The sequence below is a fragment of the Dendrobates tinctorius genome, unplaced genomic scaffold, assembly GCF_039654945.1.
Source record: "Dendrobates tinctorius isolate UK_male_01 unplaced genomic scaffold, ASM3965494v1 ptg000145l, whole genome shotgun sequence".
NCBI classification, from domain to species: domain Eukaryota; kingdom Metazoa; phylum Chordata; class Amphibia; order Anura; family Dendrobatidae; genus Dendrobates; species Dendrobates tinctorius.
Window position 1 is genome coordinate 8,383,682 of NW_027361812.1, and position 25,238 is coordinate 8,408,919.

The 25,238-nt window shown below is 46.5% G+C and overlaps 1 protein-coding gene across 2 annotated transcripts in view; it reads left to right on the top strand.

The window, feature by feature from the left end:
* The window catches only part of LOC141049586 (keratin, type II cytoskeletal cochleal-like), a 39,920-nt gene extending 15,685 nt beyond the window's left edge, over positions 1 to 24,235 (top strand). Inside the window, exons 1-9 of one of the 2 annotated variants that reach the window (XM_073546151.1) lie at positions 8,050 to 8,287; positions 21,062 to 21,270; positions 21,959 to 22,019; positions 22,315 to 22,410; positions 22,503 to 22,667; positions 22,752 to 22,877; positions 22,958 to 23,178; positions 23,388 to 23,416; positions 24,071 to 24,235. In XM_073546151.1, coding sequence (XP_073402252.1) covers positions 21,089 to 21,270; positions 21,959 to 22,019; positions 22,315 to 22,410; positions 22,503 to 22,667; positions 22,752 to 22,877; positions 22,958 to 23,178; positions 23,388 to 23,416; positions 24,071 to 24,207 — 1,017 coding nt within the window. In that variant the 5' untranslated portion in view covers positions 8,050 to 8,287; positions 21,062 to 21,088 and the 3' untranslated portion in view covers positions 24,208 to 24,235. Of the gene's footprint in view, positions 1 to 8,049; positions 8,288 to 21,061; positions 21,271 to 21,958; positions 22,020 to 22,314; positions 22,411 to 22,502; positions 22,668 to 22,751; positions 22,878 to 22,957; positions 23,179 to 23,387; positions 23,417 to 24,070 lie in introns of those variants that run through there. The other variant, XM_073546150.1, reaches the window with a different exon arrangement.
* The last annotated feature ends 1,003 nt before the right edge of the window (positions 24,236 to 25,238 follow it).

Consider the following 25,238-nt stretch of genomic DNA (forward strand, 5'->3'; position numbering starts at 1 on the left):
GAAGGAAGAGTGCAGTGTGGCACTTTTTTAACAAAATCCTCATGATCAGGCCAAGGTTATCTGTAAGAAGTGCGCAAAGACCTTTAGCCAAGGGAAAAATCTGAACAATTTGAATACCAGTTACATGCTTAGACATTTAACCAGCATGCACTTGCAAGCGTGGACACAACACCAAACCTCAAGTACCACATGTGCAACTGATCACAAAGAAGGTAGTCAGCAACGCTACATTGTTTCCCCCACTGTAAGCCCACCGGTTAGCACAGCAGCAAATGTTGAGGTGTCGTTGCAAGGCCAAAGCAGTCAGGGAATCCCACTGTTATATCAACGAAAGACTGAATCTAGGCCATCATAAAGAACACCAACTCCATCACCATCATCAACCCACTCTCAGTCCTCCCTGTCCACCGCTAGTTCCACTATATGCAGCTCTCAAGTCCAGCTCACCCTCCCAGAGACTATGAGTAGGTCAAGAAAGTACTCAGTCTCTCATCCGCGTACACTGGGTTTGAACGCCCACTTTGCCAAACTAATCTCGTTAGAGATGATGCCCTATCGGTTGGTGGAAAGCGCAGCTTTCCGCGAACTCATGGCCTATGCAGTAACACGCTATGACCTACCCAGTCGCCACTTCTTCTCTTGAAAAGCCATCCCAGCCCTCCACCATCATGTGAAAGACCGCATTGTCCATGCACTCAAGCAGCCAGTGAGTGGAAAGGTGCACCTCACAACTGATGCATGGTCCAGTCGGCATGGCCAGGGCCGTTACGTGTCCATCACTGCGCACTGGGTTAATGTGGTGGATGCAGGGTCCACAGGGGACAGCGGTGGTGGGACAGTGCTGCGTAGCCCATGGTATAGGAAACAGTTGGCTGTAGGCGTTCGACCCTCCTCCTCCTTCTCCAGAAGCGAAAGCTCGTCCACAGAGCGCAGTCGTACGAGCACTCCATCTGCAGCTGCCACTGTTGCACATGAGGTGTCCCCCCTATTGAGCAGCTAGTGGAAAGCGTCAGCAGGCTGTGTTGCAGATGATGTGTTTGGGCAACAGACACACCGCGGAGGTGCTGGCCGAGTACTTTCAGCAACAAACTGAGTCATGGCTAGGCAGTATACATCTTGAGGCAGGCAAGGTAGTTAGTGATAACGGCCGTAATTTTGTGGCAGCCATAGCCCTTTCAAAACTCAGCCACATACCTTGCTTGGCTCACACCTTGAACCTGATGGTGCAGTAGTTCTTCAGCAATTATCCGGAGTTAACAGCCCTGCTCCAGAAGGTGCGAAGACTGTGCGCGCACATCCGCCGGTCGCCTGTAAACTCCATTCGTATGCAGAAGCTGCAGCGATTGCTCCACCTTCCCAACCACCGCCTCATTATCGACATTGCAACAAGGTGGAACTCCACCCTGCACATGGTTGAGCGGCTGTGCGAACAGAGGCAGGCCATAATGCATTTGTGGGAGGATACACGGTCAGGCACTTTGAGAGCAGACATGGAGTTGACAGGTGTGCAGTGGTCGAAGCTGAAAGACCTCTGTAAAGTCCTTCAGTGTTTTGAGGAATGCACACGGCTGGTAAACGCAGACGACGCCATCCTAAGCATGAGCATCCCACTTATGCGTCTGCTCATGCAAACTTCGACGCACCTTAAGGAGCAGGTGTCTGCAGCCAATGTTGATGAGGAGGAAGAGGAGGAGGGAATCCTTGATGACATTCAGCCATTGTCTGCTCAGGGACCTCTCCTGGACGAGGTGGAGGAAGAAGAGGATGAGGAGGATGATGATGATTACTTAGGGGAGGAGGATGCATCTCGTGGGGCATGTGAAAATGTTGGCGTGGCAAGGTCTGGTACAGGGTTTGTGCGTGACTGGAGGGATGTGGATTTGCCAGAAAGTGCTCCTCCAACCAGCACTCGCAGTGCATCATTGACACTGGGAACATTGGCCCACATGTCAGATTATGCCTTGCAGATCCTAAAAAGGGACCCCCGCATTGCCAAAATGATGAACGATGACGACTACTGGTTGGCCAGCATCCTGGATCCATGCTATAAAGGCAAATTACAAAACATCATGCCACACGAGAACCTTGACCTAATATTGGCTAATAAACAAGCAACTCTGGTAAACCGGTTGGTTGAGGCATTCCCAGCATACAGCAGCAGTGATGGTTCTCACACGAGCCGTACGGGCCGGGGGCAGCTTGGCAGAGGTGTTCGTGGTGCACACAGCAGAAGTGGCGTTGGAGACAGGGGTTTCATGACAATGTTGTGGACTGAGTTTTCAAGTACCGCTCACACAACTGGTAATACTGCATCGATGGAAAGTGACAGGAGACAGCAGTTGTCAACTATGGTTACAAACTACTTTTCCTCCCATATCGATGTTCTCCCGCACAGGTCATTTCCCTTTGACTATTGGGCCGCTAAACTGGACACCTGGCCTGAATTGGCACAATATGCCTTACAGGAGCTCGCTTGCCCAGCTGCAAGTGTGCTATCGGAAAGAGTCTTCAGTGCAGCTGGATCAATCCTGACAGAAAAAAGGACCCGTCTGTCAACCCAAAATTACCCGTTCGCGGGTAATAATTGAAATCCCAGATCCCCCTCACTAACATTGTTCAGCGGGTTATCTGCACCTGTAAGCGACAAACGCTGGCCTTTTCAGTGTAGCGTACATGCAGCCATGGACATGTAAGGGCATGACACACCAGTTATTGGCCAATCTCTCGTGCCAGAGCCTCGCGTGTCCCTCTAGTAAGCCGGACTCGTACCGCGGGGCATGACGGAGTCTCGTTCGTTAACGGAATTAAGCTTGCAATGTGTGCATCTTTTTTGTGGCTGGATGGTTGAGGTTGCCCATGTTTAGTCAAATTACGCCATAGGCTCCACTCCTGGTGGTGCCCTTCTGGATATTCCTTTAAGGTTCAGCTTTTCAACCATACTGCCCACGTAAAACAAACACTTTGCCTTCATGAACGCTGTTTGGAGGGTCGTGACTCGTGGGAATAACGCCGCCCAATAAGTTAACCTGCTAGAGAGATCCTTCATTGCTCCCAAGCATGACATCACACTCCCTAGGAGGAAGGTAATGCCACTGTGGCGACCGTACTCCTGGGGGCGACACAAGTGCACTGATGCCCAGCCACTAGAGTTGAGCGACTTTTGGTTTTTTAGGGTCGCGTTTCGTTTCGTGAAACCCGACTTTTCCAAAAGTCGGGTCGAGCAAGATCGTCCGATTATAGGGAAAAGTCGGGGTCGTCCCGAAACACGAAACCCAATGTAAGTCAATGGGGAATAAAAGTCGGCAGTGAGAGGAGGACAGGAAACACACCAACAGTGCCGATTTGAATGCCAAAAGCATCAATTCTTCTTACTTAAGCTTGTCAACCTTAATTAACTTCATAATACAAGTTACGCACTGAAAAGTGGGGGTTATTTGGCTACAGACTGTGGGGGGGGAGGGCTGGCTCCAGGTTTTCATGTGCCCTGGGCGAAAGAGCGCCCCTTTAACACATACCACAACTCATCATGCTCCGATGCGGCAGAGAAATAGCGGTATAGTACAATGAAAAATACCTCACTTTTTACATCTCATGACGAGGCCCATCTATTTCTCCATACAGAATCATTGGTCCCATATAATGTTTGAAACAGTATATGATGAGCTCCACATAATGCTACAGTATATGTTGGTCCCCATGGATGAAGCTCTACTGTCTTATGGGCCCAAATAATGCTCCAAACATAATGGGCCCCATTTCTAATGCTCTAGTGTATAATGGGCTCTGTAAATGCTGCTCCAGTGTCTGATGTCCACCTTTGGAATGTTCCAGTGTATTTTGGGCCCCATCTATCATTCTCAGACGGTGTTAGGCCCAGTATGGATTGCACGTGATTGCACAAAGGTTAGAAAGGGTACCGTATCCCCAGATAACATGTATGGATAGCGTACACATTCAAAATATATGTCTCAGGAGGCAGGCTCAGACGGTGTTAGGCCCAGTATGGATTGCACGTGATTGCACAAAGGTTAGAAAGGGTACCGTATCCCCAGATAACATGTATGGATAGCGTACACATTCAAAATATATGTCTCAGGAGGCAGGCTCAGACGGTGTTAGGCCCAGTATGGATTGCACGTGATTGCACAAAGGTTAGAAAGGGTACCGTATCCCCGGATAACATGTATGGATAGCGTACACATTCAAAATATATGTCTATACATCAGGAGGCAGGCTCAGACGGTGTCAGGCACAGTATAGCTTTGACGGCCCAGATTACACAGCGGAGGAGCAGGGAGAGGTAAAGATTGCAAATGCTGGGGCCCTGCCCAAGCAAGGGGGGCCCACTCGTGGGCGTCGGTACTGGCACTGGGCCCCTCATAGTACAGCGGTGTGTCTGACGGCGGGTGTGCACCACCACCGTCAGAGACACTTGATTGCACTATGAGGGACCCTGTGCCAGTGCCCGCGCCCAAGAGTCGGCCTACCCACCTGTCCAGGGCAACGGCACTCGCACGGTGTCATGCGCTAGGTGGTGACCCCGGCCATGGAGGGGGAGGCAGCACAGTTAGGGAGTTTTAGAAAGTGGCATATGTTGATGTTGGACATTCAGCTGATGCAAAAGGCGAAATAGGTGAAGTACCAGGAAGAGGTGGACCAAAGCAAGCCATTTTTCTGTCACCCTATGTGTCATCAGGGGAAGGTGAGACAAAATCCTTGGAAACCCATGCGTGGTTCATTTTAATGAAGGTTAGATCATCCACATTTTGGGTTGACAGACGGGTCCTTTTTTCTGTCAGGATTGATCCAGCTGCACTGAAGACTCTTTCCGATAGCACACTTGCAGCTGGGCAAGCAAGCTCCTGTAAGGCATATTGGGCCAATTCAGGCCAGGTGTCCAGTTTAGCGGCCCAATAGTCAAAGGGGAATGACCTGTGTGGGAGAACATCGATATGGGAGGAAAAGTAGTTTGTAACCATAGTTGACAACTGCTGTCTCCTGTCACTTTCCATCGATGCAGTATTACCAGTTGTGTGAGCGGTATTTGAAAAATCAGTCAACAACATTGTCATAAAACCCCTGTCTCCAACGCCACTTCTGCTGTGTGCACCACGAACACCTCTGCCAAGCTGCCCCCGGCCCGTACGGCTCGTGTGAGAACCATCACCGCTGCTGTGTGCTGGGAATGCCTCAAGCAACCGATTTACCAGAGTTGCTTGTTTATTAGCCAATATTAGGTCAAGGTTCTCCTGTGGCATGATGTTTTGTAATTTGCCTTTATAGCGTGGATCCAGGATGCTGGCCAACCAGTAGTCGTCATCGTTCATCATTTTGGCAATGCGGGGGTCACTTTTTAGGATCCGCAAGGCATAATCTGACATGTGGGCCAATGTTCCCGATGTCAATGATGCACTGCGAGTGCTGGGTGGAGGAGCACTTTCTGGCAAATCCACATCCCTCCAGTCACGCACAAACCCTGTACCAGACCTTGCCACGCCAACATTTTCACTTGCCCCACGAGATGCATCCTCCTCCCCTAAGTAATCATCCCCATCATCATCCTCCTCCTCCTCTTCTTCCTCCACCTCGTCCAGGAGAGGTCCCTGAGCAGACAATGGCTGAATGTCATCAAGGATTCCCTCCTCCTCTTCCTGCTCATCAACATTGGCTGCAGACGCCTGCTCCTTAAGGTGCGTCAAAGTTTGCATGAGCAGACGCATAAGTGGGATGCTCATGCTTAGGATGGCGTCGTCTGCGCTTACCAGCCGTGTGCATTCCTCAAAACACTGAAGGACTTTACAAAGGTCTTTCAGCTTCGACCACTGCACACCTGTCAACTCCATGTCTGCTCTCAAAGTGCCTGGCCGTGTATCCTCCCACAAATGCATTATGGCCTGCCTCTGCTCGCACAGCCGCTCCACCATGTGCAGGGTGGAGTTCCACCTTGTTGCAATGTCGATAATGAGGTGGTGGTTGGGAAGGTGGAGCAATCGCTGCAGCTTCTGCATACGAACGGAGTGTACAGGCGACCGGCGGATGTGCGCGCACAGTCTTCGCACCTTCTGGAGCAGAGCTGTTAACTCCGGATAATTTTTGAGGAAGCACTGCACCACCAGGTTCAAGGTGTGAGCCAAGCAAGGTATGTGGCTGAGTTTTGAAAGGGCTATGGCTGCCACAAAATTACGGCCGTTATCACTAACTACCTTGCCTGCCTCAAGATGTACACTGCCCAGCCATGACTCAGTTTGTCGCTTCAAGTACTCGGCCAGCACCTCGGCGGTGTGTCTGTCGCCCAAACACATCATCTGCAACACAGCCTGCTGACGCTTTCCACTAGCTGCTCGATAGGGGGACACATCGTGTGCAACAGTGGCAGCTGCAGATGGAGTGCTCGTGTGACGGACTCAGCTCCTGCTGAGCCCATTTTTTGAGTGGACCCTCTGGGTCGTGGCACCCACCCACCGAGGGCGAGCTGACCTTGTGAGAATCCACCCCCTATACAGGGAGTGTCAGGGGCAAGACCAAGGGGGTGAGCCACCACGACTGCTGGGACCAGACGGCCGGCTCAGGGGACACTAGACGAGTGTCTGACGACAAGCAGGAAGCAAGACGAGACTAGACGTAGGTGCAAGGTATCTTCATTAGAATAACACAAGACCACATACAGAGAAAACAAGCAAAACGTGCAAGGTGCGCGCGTGGGCACGCCAAGGTCCATAACATGGTACGTGCCAGATGGCACGCCTAGGCACAGGTAATGGCAAGATGGCATCGGACTCCGGACTGCTGGCAAACCGACAGGGTCCAGGGATCAGGCTGCGGACGTCAGCTCCGGACATCAGGCCGTAGTCATCTGGTTCCGGACCTCTGGCAACGGTCGGCAGGTTCCGGGCATCCGGCAGGCAAACCAGGGTTCAGGCAAGGAGGCACGACAGATATCCAAGCAGGGTGCGTGTTTAGGGAACCACGCCAGGGCACAAGGAAGGGCTGCGTGCTAGGAGCCACGCAGGGACGCACACCTCACTGGCCAATGCACACGGCTGTAACGCCAGCACGAGGCACGACTAAGGCACAGGAGGGGGCAAAGGAACCTTCGTGCTAGGAGCCACGCCAGGTTCAGGGCAGGGTGCGTGCTAGTAGCCACGCCAGGGTTCAAGGCAGGGTGCGTGCTAGGAGCCACGCCAGGGCACAAGGAAGGGCTGCATGCTAGGAGCCACGCAGGGGGCACGCCACACTGGCCAGTACACACGGCTGTACACAAACACGTGGCACTTACCACGGCACAGGAGACGGCCAAGGGGAACCCACGCCGGGGTTCAATGCAAGGACAAGGCAGGGAACAAGGCAAGGAATACAGGCAGAAACAGAGCCAGGTCAGAGAGAGGACAGAGTCTAGCAGCGGAGCGTAGGCAGAAGCCCAGAGCCGGGCCAAGGGAAGACCTTGGGACTAGACAAAGAAACGAGCACTAAGGAGAGGAGAAATGGTGCGTGTGCCAGGGAGCACTACAGAGCACCATAGGAGAGAGCGAGGCAGAGCAAGCAAAGACTGAGACCATAGGGAGGAACACAAAGCAAGGAATAGCAAGGCAGAGAACACAGGGAGGACTACAAGTCAAAGCATAGCAAAAGCAAGACATAGCAAAACAGGCGAGGCAGAGAACACAGGAAGGACTACAAGTCAAAGCATAGCTAAGGCGAGACATAGCAAAACAGACTAAGACAAAGAACAGCAGAAGGACTACAAGGCAAAGCAAGGCAAAGACAAACATGGCACGAGAGACAACACAAGACATGGCACAAGACAAAAGGCGGAATACGAGCACGGAGCGTGTGCAGAGACGCACTACAGAGCAAAGTGCAAGGGCACAGAATAGAGGGAGCAACCCCACAGACCCAGAGCCTTGCAGGGAAGCAACACAATAATCAGGCCCTGAGCATAGGAAGAGGCGGCCTGATATAGGGCATAGCACCTCCTCCTCCAGGTCAGGACCAGGGGGGGCACTTCCGGGATTCTAGACATGACGAGATGATAGCAGAATCAGACAGTGCAGGATCTTAGGAAACGTCACATGATCAGGGTTTCAGACATGACGAGATGATCACCGAACCAACCAGTGCAGGATCCTAGGAAGAACACATGATCCGGGATTCTAGACATGACGAGATGATTGCAGAACCAGACAGTGCAGGATCTTAAGAAACATCACATGATCAAGGACTCCAGACATGACGAGAAGATCACAGAAGGCAGAGCAGAAACGCAGGGATCCTGCAGCTCAGACATGAGGTGAGTCTGCACACAGCTCTAGCGAACATGCAGGACAGCAGACAAAACATGCGCATGCACATCGCTCCAGGAGTTCTTGAGACAAACAGACATGGCAGACATGGCGGACGTGACAGCTCGTACGACAGCGCTCTGTGGACGAGCTTTCGCTTCTGGAGGAGGAGGAGGAGGAGGGTCGAACGCCTACAGCCAACTGTTTCCTATACCGTGGGCTAGGCAGCACTGTCCCACCACCGCTGTCCCCTGTGGACCCTGCATCCACCACATTAACCCAGTGCGCAGTGATGGACACGTAATGGCCCTGGCCATGCCGACTGGACCATGCATCAGTTGTGAGGTGCACCTTTCCGCTCACTGACTGCTTGAGTGCATGGACAATGCGGTCTTTCACATGATGGTGGAGGGCTGGGATGGCTTTGCGAGAGAAGAAGTGGCGACTGGGTAGGTCATAGCGTGGTACTGCATAGGCCATGAGTTCGCGGAAAGCTGTGCTTTCCACCAACCGAAAGGGCATCATCTCAAACGAGATTAGTTTGGCAATGTGGGCGTTCAAACCCAGTGTATGCGGATGAGAGACTGAGTACTTTCTTGACCTACTCATAGTGTCTGGGAGGGTGAGCTGGACTTGAGAGCTGCATATGGTGGAAGTAGCGGTGGACAGGGCGGACTGAGAGAGGGTTGATGATGGTGATGGAGTTGGTGTTCTTTCTGATGGCCTAGAATCAGTCTTTCTTTGATATAACAGTGGGATTCCCTGACTGCTGTGGTCTTGCAACGACACCTCAACATTTGCTGCTGTGCTAACCGGTGGGCTTACAGTGGGGGAAACAATGTAGCGTTGCTGACTACCTTCGTTGTGATCAGTTGCACATGTGGCACTTGAGGTTTGGTGTTGTGTCCACGCTTGCAAGTGCATGCTGGTTAAATGTCTAAGCATGCAACTGGTATTCAAATTTTTCAGATTTTTCCCTCGGCTAAAGGTCTTTGCGCACTTCTTACAGATAACCTTGGCCTGATCATGAGGATTTTGTTCAAAAAAGTGCCACACTGCACTCTTCCTACTTTGGCAGACATTTTGCGGCCTAGCACGCTGTGATCTTTTGACCCTCTGGACAAGCTGTCCAGCAACTCTTTTGATGTTTGGAACCTGTCTTTGGAGTGCTCCGGGCCTGCCAGATAACAGCTGTTGAGATGTCGATGTCTGCTGTGGATGCTCCTCATCTGAGCTATTGGAAGCAGCACCCTCTTCCCCCAATGGATGCCAATCTGGGTCAACAACTGGGTCATCCATCACCTCCTCTTCTATGTCATGTGCACCTTCCTCTGTGTCACCGTGTATGGTGGTATAGTGTGCGGGAAGGGGCACCTGAGTCTCATCAGGGTCAGAATCTGGCTCTGTACACTGCGAGGACAATGTAGTGCTCTGAGTGAATGTACCAGCAGAATCATCCATCAGCGGCTGTGCATCAGTGCACTCCATGTCAGATTCATCTTGGCCTGGGTAATTCACCATTTCACTTGATAATCCAGGCATGGTATGTGAAAACAGCTCCATGGAGTAATCAGTAGTATGGCCTGCGTCATCCTTCAATCTTGGTTGGGGTGAAGGACACAAGGAAAGGTGTGGTTCATGAACATGAGCCTCCAATGACGACTCAGTGCTTTTACTTTTTACAACTGAAGAAGAGGAGGCGATAGAGCTGGAGGCTGAGTCAGCAATGTAAGACAAAACTTTTTCCTGATGCTCTGGCTTTAAAAGCGGTTTGCCAACTCCTAGAAAACTAAGCGTTCGAGGCCTTATGTAGCCAGACGATGACGCAGGGTCAGCACCTCCTGCATTTGGTCCTATTTTGCTCTTGCCACTACCATCAGATCCACCACCAACACCATCATTACCAGCTGCCAACCCCCGCCCAATTCCACGGCCTCTTCCACCAGCCTTCATCATTTTTGGTAGAAATGTAGACAAAATCCAACAAGCTATATAGTAATGTAAAACAAGGTACAAGGTGTCTATAGGACAGGGGAGATTTTGAATTTCTGCAGACACTTGTGGACACTGGACACTTTTGGATTGTGTGAGGCCCACTGATATCTGAGCGCTATGTGACAGGCTCGATGGCACAGCTGTGACCAAAGTGACTAGAGGATAAGGGAGATTTTGAATCTCTGCACACACTTTTGGACACTGGACACTTTTGGATTGTGTGAGGCCCACTGATATCTGAGCGCTATGTGACAGGCTCGATGGCACAGCTGTGACCAAAGTGACTAGAGGATAAGGGAGATTTTGAATCTCTGCACACACTTTTGGACACTGGATGGACACTTTTGAATTGTGTGAGGCCCACTGATATCTGAGCGCTATGTGACAGGCTCGATGGCACAGCTGTGACCAAAGTGACTAGAGGATAAGGGAGATTTTGAATCTCTGCACACACTTTTGGACACTGGATGGACACTTTTGGATTGTGTGAGGCCCACTGATATCTGAGCGCTATGTGACAGGCTCGATGGCACAGCTGTGACCAAAGTGACTAGAGGATAAGGGAGATTTTGAATCTCTGCACACACTTTTGGACACTGGATGGACACTTTTGGATTGTGTGAGGCCCACTGATATCTGAGCGCTATGTGACAGGCTCGATGGCACAGCTGTGACCAAAGTGACTAGAGGATAAGGGAGATTTTGAATCTCTGCACACACTTTTGGACACTGGATGGACACTTTTGGATTGTGTGAGGCCCACTGATATCTGAGCGCTATGTGACAGGCTCGATGGCACAGCTGTGACCAAAGTGACTAGAGGATAAGGGAGATTTTGAATCTCTGCACACACTTTTGGACACTGGACACTTTTGGATTGTGTGAGGCCCACTGATATCTGAGCGCTATGTGACAGGCTCGATGGCACAGCTGTGACCAAAGTGACTAGAGGATAAGGGAGATTTTGAATCTCTGCACACACTTTTGGACACTGGATGGACACTTTTGGATTGTGTGAGGCCCACTGATATCTGAGCGCTATGTGACAGGCTCGATGGCACAGCTGTGACCAAAGTGACTAGAGGATAAGGGAGATATGAATCTCTGCACACACTTTTGGACACTGGACACTTTTGGATTGTGTGAGGCCCAATGAATATCTGAGCGCTATGTGACAGGCTCGATGGCACAGCTGTGACAAAAGTGACTAGAGGATAAGGGAGATTGGATTGCTTTTAAAAAAGCAGTTTGCGGAGCAGTGGGTAAACAGCAATGCAGGAATGTCAGGAAGCCTTAGAAGGCAGCCCAACAACCAACACCACTGATGCACCACGATATAGCCTCCCCTTGCACTGCACACACAGCGACTGGTGTGTTGTGCAGGCCAAATTGCTAGCAGTAGAAGCAGTTTTTTTGTCTTCTCAGCAGGACAAAAAAAAAAAATTGGGATTGCTTTTAAAAAAGCAGTTTGCGGAGCAGTGGGTAAACAGCAATGCAGGAATGTCAGGAAGCCTTAGAAGGCAGTCCAACAACCAACACCACTGATACACCACTATATAGCCTCCCCTTGCACTGCACACACAGTGACTGGTGTGTTGTGCAGGCCAAATCGCTAGCAGCAGAAGCAGTTTTTTTGTCTTCTTCCCTGCCTAACGCTCTCCCTACAGAATCAGCAGCAACCTCTCCCTATACTAAGATCGGCAGAAGTAAGATGGCGGTCGGCGTGCACGCCCTTTTATACCCCCTGTGACGCCCACCAAAGCAAGCCAATCACTTGCATGCCCTTCTGAAAGATGGTGGTGACCCGTGCCTATGTCATCACGTTGCCCACAGTGTCCGTGGATCCTGATTGGCTGAAAAAGAGCACAAAACAAACTTTTGAAACGCGATTTTGGCGCGTAAGTCGCCGACCTCGTGGCCGACCTCATCCTAGGGTCGGGTTTCATTTCATGAAACCCGACTTTGCCAAAAGTCGGCGACTTTTGAATTTTTTCGACTCATTTCGCTCAACTCTACCAGCCACTGCTCGATGAATCTGCTGGTACATTGACCCAGACCACTACATTCCCATCGCACGCTACTTGGCCTGAATCTGACCCTGATGAAACTCAGGTTACCCTTCCCATATACAGTTCCATCTTACACGGTGACAAAGAGGAAGCTGCAGATGAAAGTGCAGGTTCGGCACACCCGCCGTCAGACACACCACCGTACTATCAGGGGCCCTGTGCCAGTGCCGTCCCCAACGAGTGGGCCCCCCGTGCTTGCTCAGGATCACAGCCCTTGCAAGGTTGAAATACTGTGCAGTGAGATGGAAGATGGGGACGACGAGGAGTCCAGACTAGTACAAGAGACTTATTTCATTGTTTTCAATGTTGGGACAGCAATTTTTGGGGAGCACTATACTCTGGAGAATGATAGATGGGGCCCACCATACACTGGAACATTCCAAAGGTGGACATCAGACACTGGAGCAGCATTTACAGGGCCCATTCTACACTAGAGCATTAGAAATGGGGCCCATTGTGTTTGGAGCATTATTTGGGCCCATAAGACAGTGGAGCTTCATCCATGGGGACCAACATATACTGTAGCATTATGTGGAGCTCATCATATACTGTTTCAAACATTATATGGGACCAATGATTCTGTATGGAGAAATAGATGGGCCTCGTCATGAGATGTAAAAAGTGAGGTATTTTTCATTGTACTATACCGCTATTTCTCTGCCGTATCGGAGCATCATGAGTTGTGGTATGTGTTAAAGGGGCGCTCTTTTGCCCAGGGCACATGAAAACCTGGAGCCAGCCCTACCCCCCACATCTTTAGCCAAATAACCCCCATTTTTCAGTGCGTAACTAGTTTTATGAAGTTAATTAAGGTTGACAAGCTTAAGTAAGAAGAATTGACGCTTTTGGCATTCAAATGGGCACTGTAGGTGTGTTTCCTGTCCTCCTCTCACTGCCGACTTTAATTCCCCATTGACTTACATTGGGTTTCATATTTCGGTCGGACCCCTGACTTTTCCCTATAGTCGGCCGATTTTGCTCGATCCGACTTTTGGAAAAGTCGGGTTTCATGAAACGAAACTCGACCCTAAAAAAGCAAAAGTCGCTCAACTCTAGTCTATATGCCTAGTCCACTTTTAACCTCCATATGACACAAATATCAGATTATGTCTTGTCAATATACTGCACCATTCACTGATCTTAAAATTCAAGTAAGTCAACAGCGTACACAAAGGTTAATCCTTTCCAGTAATCCAGATTAAACATATTGTTTCAACAAGCATTGTCTTTCAGTATACTCAGCACACAGGCTGCATTTCAATAGCCATTGCAGGTCTGACCCCATGAACTCTGGTACTGGATATGGGGCCTTCTAATGCTGACATTACAGGTTAATTTCAATATGGACTAATCAATATATTACAATATGTAGGCTATAAGATATCCATATTTTTATTAGCACCACAACCTCTCTGGCCCAGACGTCACCTCTTTCCTGTCCAGAATCCCGGAGTGTCTATCAGTCATATCCTCCTTCTTTTCTTCTCGCTTCCTCAAGCTCAATGTGGACAAATCCGAACTCATCATCTTTCCTCCATCTCACAGATCTTCCGTACCTGACCTATCTATCACAATTAATGACATCACGCTTTCCCCAGTACCGGAAGTCCGCTGCCTCGGTGTATCCCTTGACTCTGCCCAGTCCTTCAAACCACATATCCAAGCTCTTTCTACCTCCTGTTGCCTCCAGCTCAAAATATTTCCAGAATCCGTCCTTTCCTCAACCCTCAATCTACTAAAATGCTTGTGCATGCCCTCATCATCTCCCGCCTCGACTACTGCAACAACCTTTTCTGTGGTCTCCCTGCTAACACCCTCACACCTCTCCAGTCCATCCTTAACTCTGCTGCCCGACTAATTCATCTCTCTCCCTGCTACTCCTCCGCTTCTCCCCTCTGCAAATCTCTTCACTGGCTTCCATTTCCTCAGCGTGTCCAGTTCAAATTACTAATACTGACCTACAAGGCCATCTATAACCTGTCTCCCCCATATGTCTCTGAACTAATCTCCCGATACCTTCCCTCACGTAATCTCCGATCCTCCCAAGACCTCTTTCTCTCCTCCACACTTATTCGCTCCTCATCCAACCACCTTCACGACTTCTCCCGAATAGCCCCCATCCTCTGGAATTCTTTGCCCCAACATGTCTGACTATCAACCACATTCGGATCCTTCAGATGGAACCTAAAAACCTACCTCTTCAAGAAAGCCTACAGCCTGCAATGACCCCACTACCTCCTCACCACTACCGGAGATATCACCTCAACCAACACTGAAACTGCTGCAACCCCCTAACCTACTGTCTCCTTGCCCACCATCCTGTAGCATGTAAGCCCAAAAGGGCAGGATCCTCTCCCCTCTGTATCAGTCTGCCATTGTAAGTTTGTTTACTGTAAGTGATATCTGTAATTTGTATGTAACCCTTCTTATGTACAGCACCATGGAATCAATGGTGCTATATAAAGAAATAATAATAATAAAAATAATAATAACTAACTAGGATCCCCAAGTCCTTATCCATGTCATATTTACCCAATAGTTTCCTGTTCAGTGTGTAATAGTGATATTGAATCTTTCTTCCCATGTGTATAACCTTACATTTATCACTTTTAAACCGCATCTGCCACCTTTCGGCACAAGTTTCCAACTTATCCAGATCCATCTGTAGCAGAATACTATCTTCTCTTGTATTGATTGCTTTACATAGTTTTGTATCATCTGCAAATATCGATATTTTATTGTCTAAACCTTCTACAAGATCATTAATAAATATGTTGTAGAGAATAGGTCCCAACACCGACCCCTGTGGTACCCCACTGATCACAGCGACCCAGTTAGAGAATATACCATTGATAACCACCCTCTGCTTTCTATCATTAAGCCAGTTATTTACCCATTTACACACATTCTCCCCCAGACCCAGCATTCTCCATTTGTGTACCAACCTCTTGTGTGGTACGGTATCAAACGCTTTAGAAAAATCAAGATATACCATGTCCAATCACTCACCTTGGTCCAGTCTATAGCTTACCTGTTTGCATTTCTCTGTTGAAGCTTGGAGCTGTAGCAGTCTGCTGGTGTCCTCTAGGAGTTTGGAGGACGTTGGAATTTCTCTCTGAGTCTACCCAAACTAAGTGTCCCACTGGTTGCATTTATCCTTACTATCTTTAGTGTTAGTGGGTTGACTAGTGTTCATTGTGTCCTTCCTGGCACAGGGCTTATTGTTAGGGGCACACAGGAACTAGGTATCCTGCTTGGTGACAGGTGCGAAACCTATATCGAGATGGTAGGACAGACAGGGTGACATTAGATCAGTCTAGGGGTCTGCACTTCACCCTTCCATAGTGTTTGGTTCCCTTTCCTTTATCACTTTATGCTGCACTTAGTCTGTCCTATACTGTGTGTGACACCTTGATAAGGTCCGTTCAGTTCTGGAATGCGTTCTGCCAGAAAATATGAAAGCATAACAATGATTTTCGGGGTTTACTAACCGCTATAGAAAATTTATCAAAAACTTCTTGTCAAATCCCTCAATGACATGACAAAGAAAGGACTTCTCAAGGTGATCCAACTGCACCCATCAGGCATTTTATTATCTGAAGAATTGCTTTTTCACTACTCCTGTACTCATTCAACCCGATATTTCTCAACTATTTATTGCTGAGGTTGATGCATCTAAAGTGTGTACATGTCTGCATCCTGTATGTGTGTGCATTCCTGCGTACTGCATGTGTGTTTATGTCTGCATACTGTACAGTATGTGTGTTTATGTCTGCATACTGTATGTGTGTGTATGTCTGCGTACTGTATGTGTGTGCATGTCTTTAAATGTGAAGGATGAGGGGGCAGGATGGAACCTGTGTTGTATGCCTATATTTTTCCATCATATTTGTGCATTATGAATCGTATGTAATAAAGGGGCTCACTGAGATTCTTTCACCCCAGGTCAATGTAATCATGGAGCCGGCACTGGTGTTACCCGATGTCACCAATCACAGGCGTTTGCATTCAGACCACTGATTCTGGTGCTTAGATGACATGTGCCTGATCATGATGGTGGTGGTTAGGTTGTTAATGGTAATGCCCCTGCTCTTCTTGGCATGGCACTGGTTGCTCTGCAGAACAGTGTCCCACCTTCTCCCTCTGGTCACCCAACTGCCTCTCCTTTTTGTGCTGCTGATCTCTCCCACTCAGTGCTGCTGACCTCACTCTGCATGCCAGATTCCCAGTTTGGGTCAATGACTTTGTCATCCTCCACCTCGTCTTCCACCACCACACCCTGGTTCTCCTGAGCTCGTGACTTAACAACAACAAGACTTAGCGGCAACTGTGTCTCATCACCATCTTCCTCGTTATCCAAAAGTTGCCATTCCTTCTGTCATGTTCTTGTGGCTGTGGCTGCTGTAAGGTTTGGGCATCACTAAACAGTGTTCTTCTGTCTCTCTTGGAGCATGCAGGTTGAGAGACCACAATCAAGAAATTATGTTGCAAAGAGCTCCTTGGAGTATCCTAGTGTGGGATCACTAGTCTTTTGTGATTCAACATTTTGGGAGGAAGAAGGATCAGGGTGAGGATTAAGTGATCCAGGCTGAGGAGCCTGAACCATGTGGAACATCTAGTGGTGTTGCCAAGCAGGGCTGACATCAGGGCATTACTGCCTTCACTGCTGTATGGGGCCCAGTGAACAAAACTAAAGTGCAGGGGTCTAGACCGGGTCCCCTCTCTTGTGCTTCTGCTGACCAGGCTCCATGGCATCGTGTACCAGTGGCGTACATTTCGACTTAGGGAGTTTTGGCGCTCTCATGGCTGTGATGGCCATGCAGCTCCAAAGGAATCCCTCTGCTTCCTCTGTGACCTGCTGCTGACAGTGTACACACTGTCATGTAAGAGCACCAGGAAGCCAGTCCAGAAGCAGAGCTGCAGGGGATCGCATAAGAGGTAAGTATAGAAAACTTATTTTATAGAATTAATTAAATGATCTTGGAGAACAGCAAATGATAAATTGGGAGTGGGCGAAGAGCAAATGATGAATTGGGAGGTAGGAAAACAAATGAGCTTGAACTTGTATGGATGTTAGTCGAGGTTCTTTATCCAACATCTGCACAAATCTTGCATTGAAATCTCTTGTCAATTTTTCTTTTCCGTCCACATCTAGGGAGGTTAGCCACAGTGCCATGGGCTTTAAACTTCTTGATGACACTGTGCACGGTAGACGCAGGAACATTCAGGTCTTTGGAGATGGACTTGTAGCCTTGAGATTGCTCATGCTTCCTCACAATTTGGTTTCTCAAGTCCTCAGACAGTTCTTTGGTCTTCTTTCTTTTCTCCATGCTCAATGTGGTACACACAAGGACACAGGACAGAGGTTGAGTCAACTTTAATCCATGTCAACTGGCTGCAAGTGTGATTTAGTTATTGCCAACACCTGTTAGGTGCCACAGGTAAGTTACAGGTGCTGTTAATTACACAAATTAGAGAAGCATCACATGATTTTTCAAACAGTGCCAATACTTTTGTCCACCCTCTTTTTTATGTTTGGTGTGGAATTATATCCAATTTGGCTTTAGGACAATTCTTTTTGTGTTTTTTCACTTAAGACAAATTAAATGAAGATAATACCAAAGAATTTGTGTTTGCAGTTGGGTCGCCCTCCCAGGGCTGTGGGGTACTCGGTACCGGGCCGGTATCAGTGGGACGTGTGTCAGTGGTGACCCGGTCCGTGGCCCTGGGCGCCCAATTAATAGGGGAAGATGTGAATGGTGGAATGTAGTTAGATGAATAGTTCGTGACGGCACCTGTGGTGTTCGGCAAGGGAGGTGTTAAGCCGACGCTGCATGCAGATCCTCCAGGACAAATGGTGTGGTGCAGCAACGATGTTATAGCCCTCCAGAGGCAGGGCTGTTGTCCCAGGACAGTGTAGATGTGGAGACACTTAGATGGTGTAGTGTTTGGCGCAGGGGATGTAGCAGTGCCAGGCGGACGGAAGCAGGAAGGAATGGAGGACACCAGGGCATGTAGTTCCAAAGCTTTACTCACAGTCTGGAGTGCCCGCTTCTGTGCCGTGTCCTCCGGGTCAGGGACTCAGTCAGCCTCCAGGCAAGAAGGAATGCTCCCTTCCAACACTCCGCCAACTTATGTGCCCTTTCTGAACGTCTCCTCTATAGCGCCTTTAAATGTGAAGATCTCCTAGTACTGAGTTACACTTGAGTTCCTCCTGACAGATGTTCCCAAGAACTCAACTTGTATGGCAGACAGCTGTAGCCTGCTTCGGGGACTCTCTACTCCTGAGTCACGGCTCTCTATCCGTGCTGCTGTTGTGCCCCCAAGTTTTTGATGGGAGTAGTGTATTTACAGCCCACTACTCCACCGGTGTCTGCTGCAGAACCATTAGTGTCCATACAACCTTGGGGACCGGGCCCCGGCCTTGCGCTTAGAGCTTCTAGGCAGGGTTCTTCCTCTAACCCACGTCCTCTGTGTTCCCTTTTACTCCTACGTTCTGTACTTGTCTTTCCCTTCTATGGAAGCTCAGGCTTCGGTTCAATGTCTTTCTCCTCCTTTCCTTTCTCGTGCCAGCTGGCTCAGTTCACTGAGGCAGTCGCAGCACTCCTTCCTCCATCCCTCTTCCAGGGATCCCCACTCCTCTCCGAGTGGCCTGAACTGACCCTCTGTCAGACTGAACCTCAAAGAACCTCAATCCTGGAACCATCCCGCTCTTTTATATGTATTCTCAACACCCACCTCCCAGCACGTTTAGTGTTCCAAGCAGGGAACCACCAAAGGTGCTCTGCTTCTCTCTAAGCAAGGAGCCGCAATGTGGTTTTGCTGAACTACTCTATTGTGTGGGGTGCGAGTGTTGGAGCGTGGTCAGTAGCCTCCAACTTAACTGGATGGTGGGGCACCACACCTTAGGAGAAGGTGCAGTACCTCTGTGGCGACTGAGCCTCAGCGGCGCCACACAATCATTTTCAGGAAGAAACTGAGTATTATCTGACAGAAAAGCAGGGGTGTCAATACTATTGGCCACAACTGTATCTATATCTACCTTCAGTTTATCTATGTATCGCTCTCCAGTTTCTCTATCTAGCTATCTATCTATACAGTGCCGGCAAAAGAATCTTTGTAGGTTCAACTAAACCAAGAAATGTTAAAATTCAAGTGTTGTATTATTTAAAATATTAATAATAAAATTAATATTGAGAAGTGAAAGCTGAGCATTCATTGATTGCTATGGGCAACCAAGACTGTCTTGCTAATAGAAAGTTTTTATATATATCTCAACCATTATGTGCACTTTTAAGAAGTGAAATCATGACACATATTTATAAGCTTTTTTTGCCCACACTGTTTTATTTAGTTTAAATAATACAGGCGTGTAGCTTATATGATTTCTATAAAAGTTGATGATGCTACAATAGTAATAGTGCATTGAGAATGGAAACACCCAGTTTGAGTATAAAAGCTCCATGTAACAGCTGTAGAAGACAGCAGTCAAGAGGCTTCTTCTGAGCACTTCACATCCTCTTTCAGCTAACTTTCCAAGAAGAACCATCATGTCTCATCACTCCATCCTCTCCTCCTCTGGACACAAGCACTTCAGCTCTTGTTCCGTAGCTTTACCCAAACATTCCAGCTCTCACAGCATCTTATCCCACTCTTCTAAACACACAGGACATGGACACAAGACAAAACATTGCTTCAGCAGCTCAAGTGCCCACAACATTGGATCCAAGGGTCACAAGATGTCATATGGAAGTCTACATAAAAGTGGACATGGATCTGGATTTGGAGGAATGGGTGGTGGTCTTGGAGGACAATCAGGATGTGGAGGTATCACCCCTGTGACTGTGAACATAGGTCTTCTGGCTCCACTTAACTTGGAGCTTGACACTAACATCCAAAGAGTTAGAAATGATGAAAAGAACCAAATTAAAGGCCTCAACAATCAGTTTGCTTCCTTTATTGACAAGGTAAGAAAAACTGGAAGTTTAGATATGCTGCTGTATGTTTTTCACAGAAAGAAATTATAAAATTATTTGCAAATTCCCATGCTCACCCCTCATATGGATGAAAAATTGATACCAGCAGACTGAATTACTTTTCTAACTGCTGCTTTTAGCATAAACTGCATGAAAAAAAGTTGCAAGACGTGACTTGCATCAATTTTACATAAAAAATTGACTTTTCTCAATAAAAGTGATTGTGTGCTTCACATAGTGGGCATTGACTCTAAGTTTAGTAGATTTATTAACAGGAAAGATAGAAAACAGAGTAAACTTTGGTACAAGTAATATTCGGAATTTTTCAAAGATTCATATGTGTCATATGTATTAAATCACATTTGGATTTGTTTAAATTATGTGAAAATCCCTCCAACTTTCAATTTTCCAAAACTGGCATTAAAAATCTGAGCCAAAATTTTTTCAAATGGAGATGGTAAGCAAGGCTCATTTAGTGCCTACACCAGTTCTGCTCAGTTTCTGTTACCTTAAGACACCAAATGAAATTAATGGAATCTCCCAATATTCAAACCATAGTTGCAAGTACCTTGGATCCATTTATGGTCACGTGAAAAACCAGGCAAGTCAAAATACTGTACAAACGAATCCAACGGGCACAGAAGAAACTACAATCATATTTTACCAGGTCACATAGATTACAATTATCTAAATATTAGATAATATTTACTAACTCACGTATATGTGTTTTTTTCCCGCAAAGGTGAGATTTCTAGAGCAGCAAAATAAGATGCTGGAAACCAAATGGTCCCTTCTGCAAGAACAAAGGACAGCTCGTTGTCAGATCGAACCTTTGTTTGAGGCTTTTATCAGCAACCTCAGAAGTCAACTGGAGAACCTGGCATGTGAGAGAGCTCGGCTGGACACAGAGAGAAACAACATGGAAAGAACTGTTGAAGACCTGAGAAGAAGGTACTAACTGTCCAATTGTTTGTATTTCTCCCAACATTAAGTATCATTACTATGGAATTTATATGATCTAATCTTTACATTCTCCCATCTTGAATATAATATATTTTTTTGCAGCTAAAATCTTTAACATTCATTTTTTGTAAAACTTTCTAATTGAAAATTCAGACACTGTTACAATGCTGTCCTATAAATATTCAGATAGCAGTGGATAGAGGTCTGGGTGCATGGCTGTTCTTCAGCCTTGGTTGCTGCCAATGTGGTCCTCCATTGCATACCACATAGAAAAGTGATAATATGGTTCAATTTTAATTTTTGGGCCATTCATCCAATTCTATGGTGCTGTGTTGTTGCATTTGTTGCCATATTGTATTACATTCAATATTAAAAATAGGGCTTACCCGAATAAGATTGTCAACAAAGAGATCAGATCTTTTTGATGTGTCGTCTAGTCAGCCATTTAAATGCTTTATGGATCATGAGTTTACAGAATACCTGAGTGACTTTTATTCATGGATGAACTTTATAGCAGCAAGTTAAAGTCTTTGTGCATATTTAACAAGGCCCTCTCCCACCTTCCTTGTGCCATTCTCATTACCTTTGTCTTCTTGTGGTAGAATGATCTTCAAAAAATAAGTTATCAAATAAAAAGTCACACACAAGATATTAACCAATAGTGTGTTCCCTACAGCTATGAAGAAGAGCTGAACCGTCGCACAGCAGCAGAGAATGAATTTGTCAGTATAAAGAGAGTAAGTCTAAAAAGTGTAAAAATAACTATGGTATGCTAAAACCAGTAAAAGGGATTATTCATCACTGTAGTCAGTGACTGGCTGCCTCCGTCATGCGCTGTCCCTCTGGAAGATGAACTCAGGTATGATGCAGAGAAGCTGTGAGAGACTGGATGGTAGAATATAGGTTTTTATTCTAAGACAACATGGGTTCTTAAAATAAAAAAGCGAGGACAACCCCTTTAAGAGAACATGAAAATGTAGATATGATATTTATGTGTTATATATAATTTTATGAATTATATATGTGCCTTAGGATGTTGACGCTGCCTTTATGAACAAAGCTGAACTTCAGGCCAGGGCTGACTCTCTCTCTGATGAAATCAACTTCTTAAGGACTTTATATGATGCGGTAAGTTTGCTACTTGCGATTAATTACCATTGAATACTTTATTAGTTGTATTGTATCATATAATATTATATACATTTACTCTTTTTTTACAGGAGATCAGTCAGCTCCAGGCTCAGATCTCAGACACCTCAGTGGTTGTGTCCATGGACAACAGCCGAGACCTGGACATGGACAGCATCATCGCTGAGGTCAGAGCCCAATATGAAGAGATTGCCAACAGGAGCAGAGCTGAGGCCGAAGCCATGTACCAGTCAAGGGTAAAGATAAAACATGAGCACATAACTCAATTCTGTCTGGAATAAAAGGATTTTTTAAACCTTGCATATTCTTTGGGCCGGCAGTTTGATGAGCTGCGTATGGCAGCTGGAAGAAATGGAGATGATCTGCAGAGCAGCAGAAATGAGATTGCTGGACTTACTCAAACAATCCAGAGACTTAAAGGAGAGATTGAATGTGCTAAGGCCCAGGTAAAAACAACAAAATTCAGTGAAAAACACATTTTACCTGAGAATCCAAACAACAATACTAATTCTTCACATATTTCTAGCGGGCTGCCCTGGAAGCTGCCATTGCAGAGGCTGAAGAACGTGGCGAAGCTGCTGTCCGAGATGCAAAGAGAAAACTGGCAGAACTGGAGTCTGCCCTACAGAAGGCCAAGCAGGACATGGCTCGCCAACTGAGGGAATACCAGGAGCTGATGAACGTCAAACTGGCTCTGGATATTGAGATCGCCACTTACAAGAAAATGCTGGAAGGGGAAGAATGCAGGTAAATACAGTACAATCTCCAATGACGTTGTAGTATAGCAGCTTTTAGTCTTCTTTCTCAACTAGCGTATAATGTGTAAAATTATGTACAGCCATAACGTGCCTACATGGTAAAATGCTGTCATTGTATATCATAGTAATCTTAAAACAAGACACAAATATGTTAGTAAAGAACCAGCATACAACTCAAAAAATTATCTTCTGTTTCAGGATGTCTGGTGACAGCTCTGTGAATATATGTAAGTATCCGTAATTCCATTGATATCTTTATATCGCAAGAGGAACAACTTGTCAGGTTCCTCTACTCTTGAGATTCATAGTATTCATATCTGAAACATTTTTGTCATAAATGCCTAGTGGGTTCCACTTCTAGGACATATGGAATTCTTCAGCTCCCAGTTCACACTTGAGAAAGAAGGAGACAGGTTGGCCACACATTCAAGAGGCTAACAGAGCCGGTCACACAATTTCCCCTAATGCCACCCCTAAAGTGCACCATGCCCAATGCCACTCCTTGCCATTACTCTTTTTATTATGACGGAATGAGCTGCAAATAGAGGATACTCACTGCAAAAGTTCAAGGAAGGCCTGGATGTCTTTATTGATGGATATATTACAGGATACGGGCACGAGATTTTGTGATGGGATGTTAATATATCGAACCAGTCTGATTGCCATATGTGGAGTCAGGAAATAAATTTTCCCCTAATATGGGGAGCTTAGCATGGGTTTTTTGCCTTTATCTTAATCTACATGTTAGGCTGTCGGTTAAACACAATGAATTTCTTTCCACCTTAAAAGCTATGAGCCATTGAACATTATCATTTTAACTTTCTATTAAAACTTGTATATCCAATAATTTGTGAAACTAATTTGTTTCCAACATTCTGCAGCTGTTCTACACTCCAGCACTGGAGGAAGACATCATTCAGGAGGCCACCATGGTGGACATCACCATTCTCATCACCACCACAAATCCAACACCCATGTCTCCAGCAAGCATCACTCTGGCCACAGCCACCATTGTTGAAGTGGATTGGTGGACTATAGGTCCAGAATACCCAGTGGATATCATTATAGCATATATTTAGAAGTAGTTCAATGTGTTTTATTCTGGTTGTTTCACTTGAATTTTTAAGATGCATTGTAATAGCGAGTGCTTGTCTATGCTGCCTTCAATAAACTGAGCTGATTGCAAAACTCGTTACCTGATTACTCTTGGTTCTTATAAAGCGATGATAAGTGATGGCATAATAAAACATACAAAATTATCTATTGCCATAAAATAATCTATTGGATTTCAGACATTTATTGCTGGGCAAAGGTAGCAAATTAGTAATAGAGAGTAAAATTGGGCAAAAATTACCACCAGGATACAAAGACTTAGATTTAACTAAAAATACCAGTAAGGCTAGCTTCACACATCTATTTTCTTCTCATACATCACTAATGTGCTGGATCCATTTTTGGTCCTTGTGTCAGTTATTACAACTCTTGTTGCGTTCGCTTTTTTCAAATGAAGAAATGCATTTCTTACTTTCTTACTCGCATTAAGCAGTAAAATATGTTGTGCAGACATGACCTCTGTGTCTTATCCGTTTTTTTCACAGATCCATTGACTTGGACTGTGAAGTTTGATCTGCAGCACTGATCAATGTAGGACATGGATCTATTTTTTTGATTTGGCCAACAATTGGTCCAGAAAAAAAATGGCTTGTGGAAAGGTACATTGATTGATAATGGATCCATGATGGGCCGAATGATGAGTCAAATACCCCCAAAACAAGCTGTAATATCACAAGTTTAGATGACTCCTTCATTCTCCTTCTTTTTTAGCATTAAAGTAATATATAATCATAGGTTCCTCATATTCATGCCTATTGACTTCTGAGCATGACTTCACTGATTATTGAACATGTTTTTTTATACAATACATGAAGAACGACTATTACTTCAAAGTTAGCGAATGAAACCACATTTGAGATATACAACAATCATCCATGATTTTATTCCCTTCCTAATTGGACAATATTCCATTTTTTGGTTTTCATTTTTTCCTCC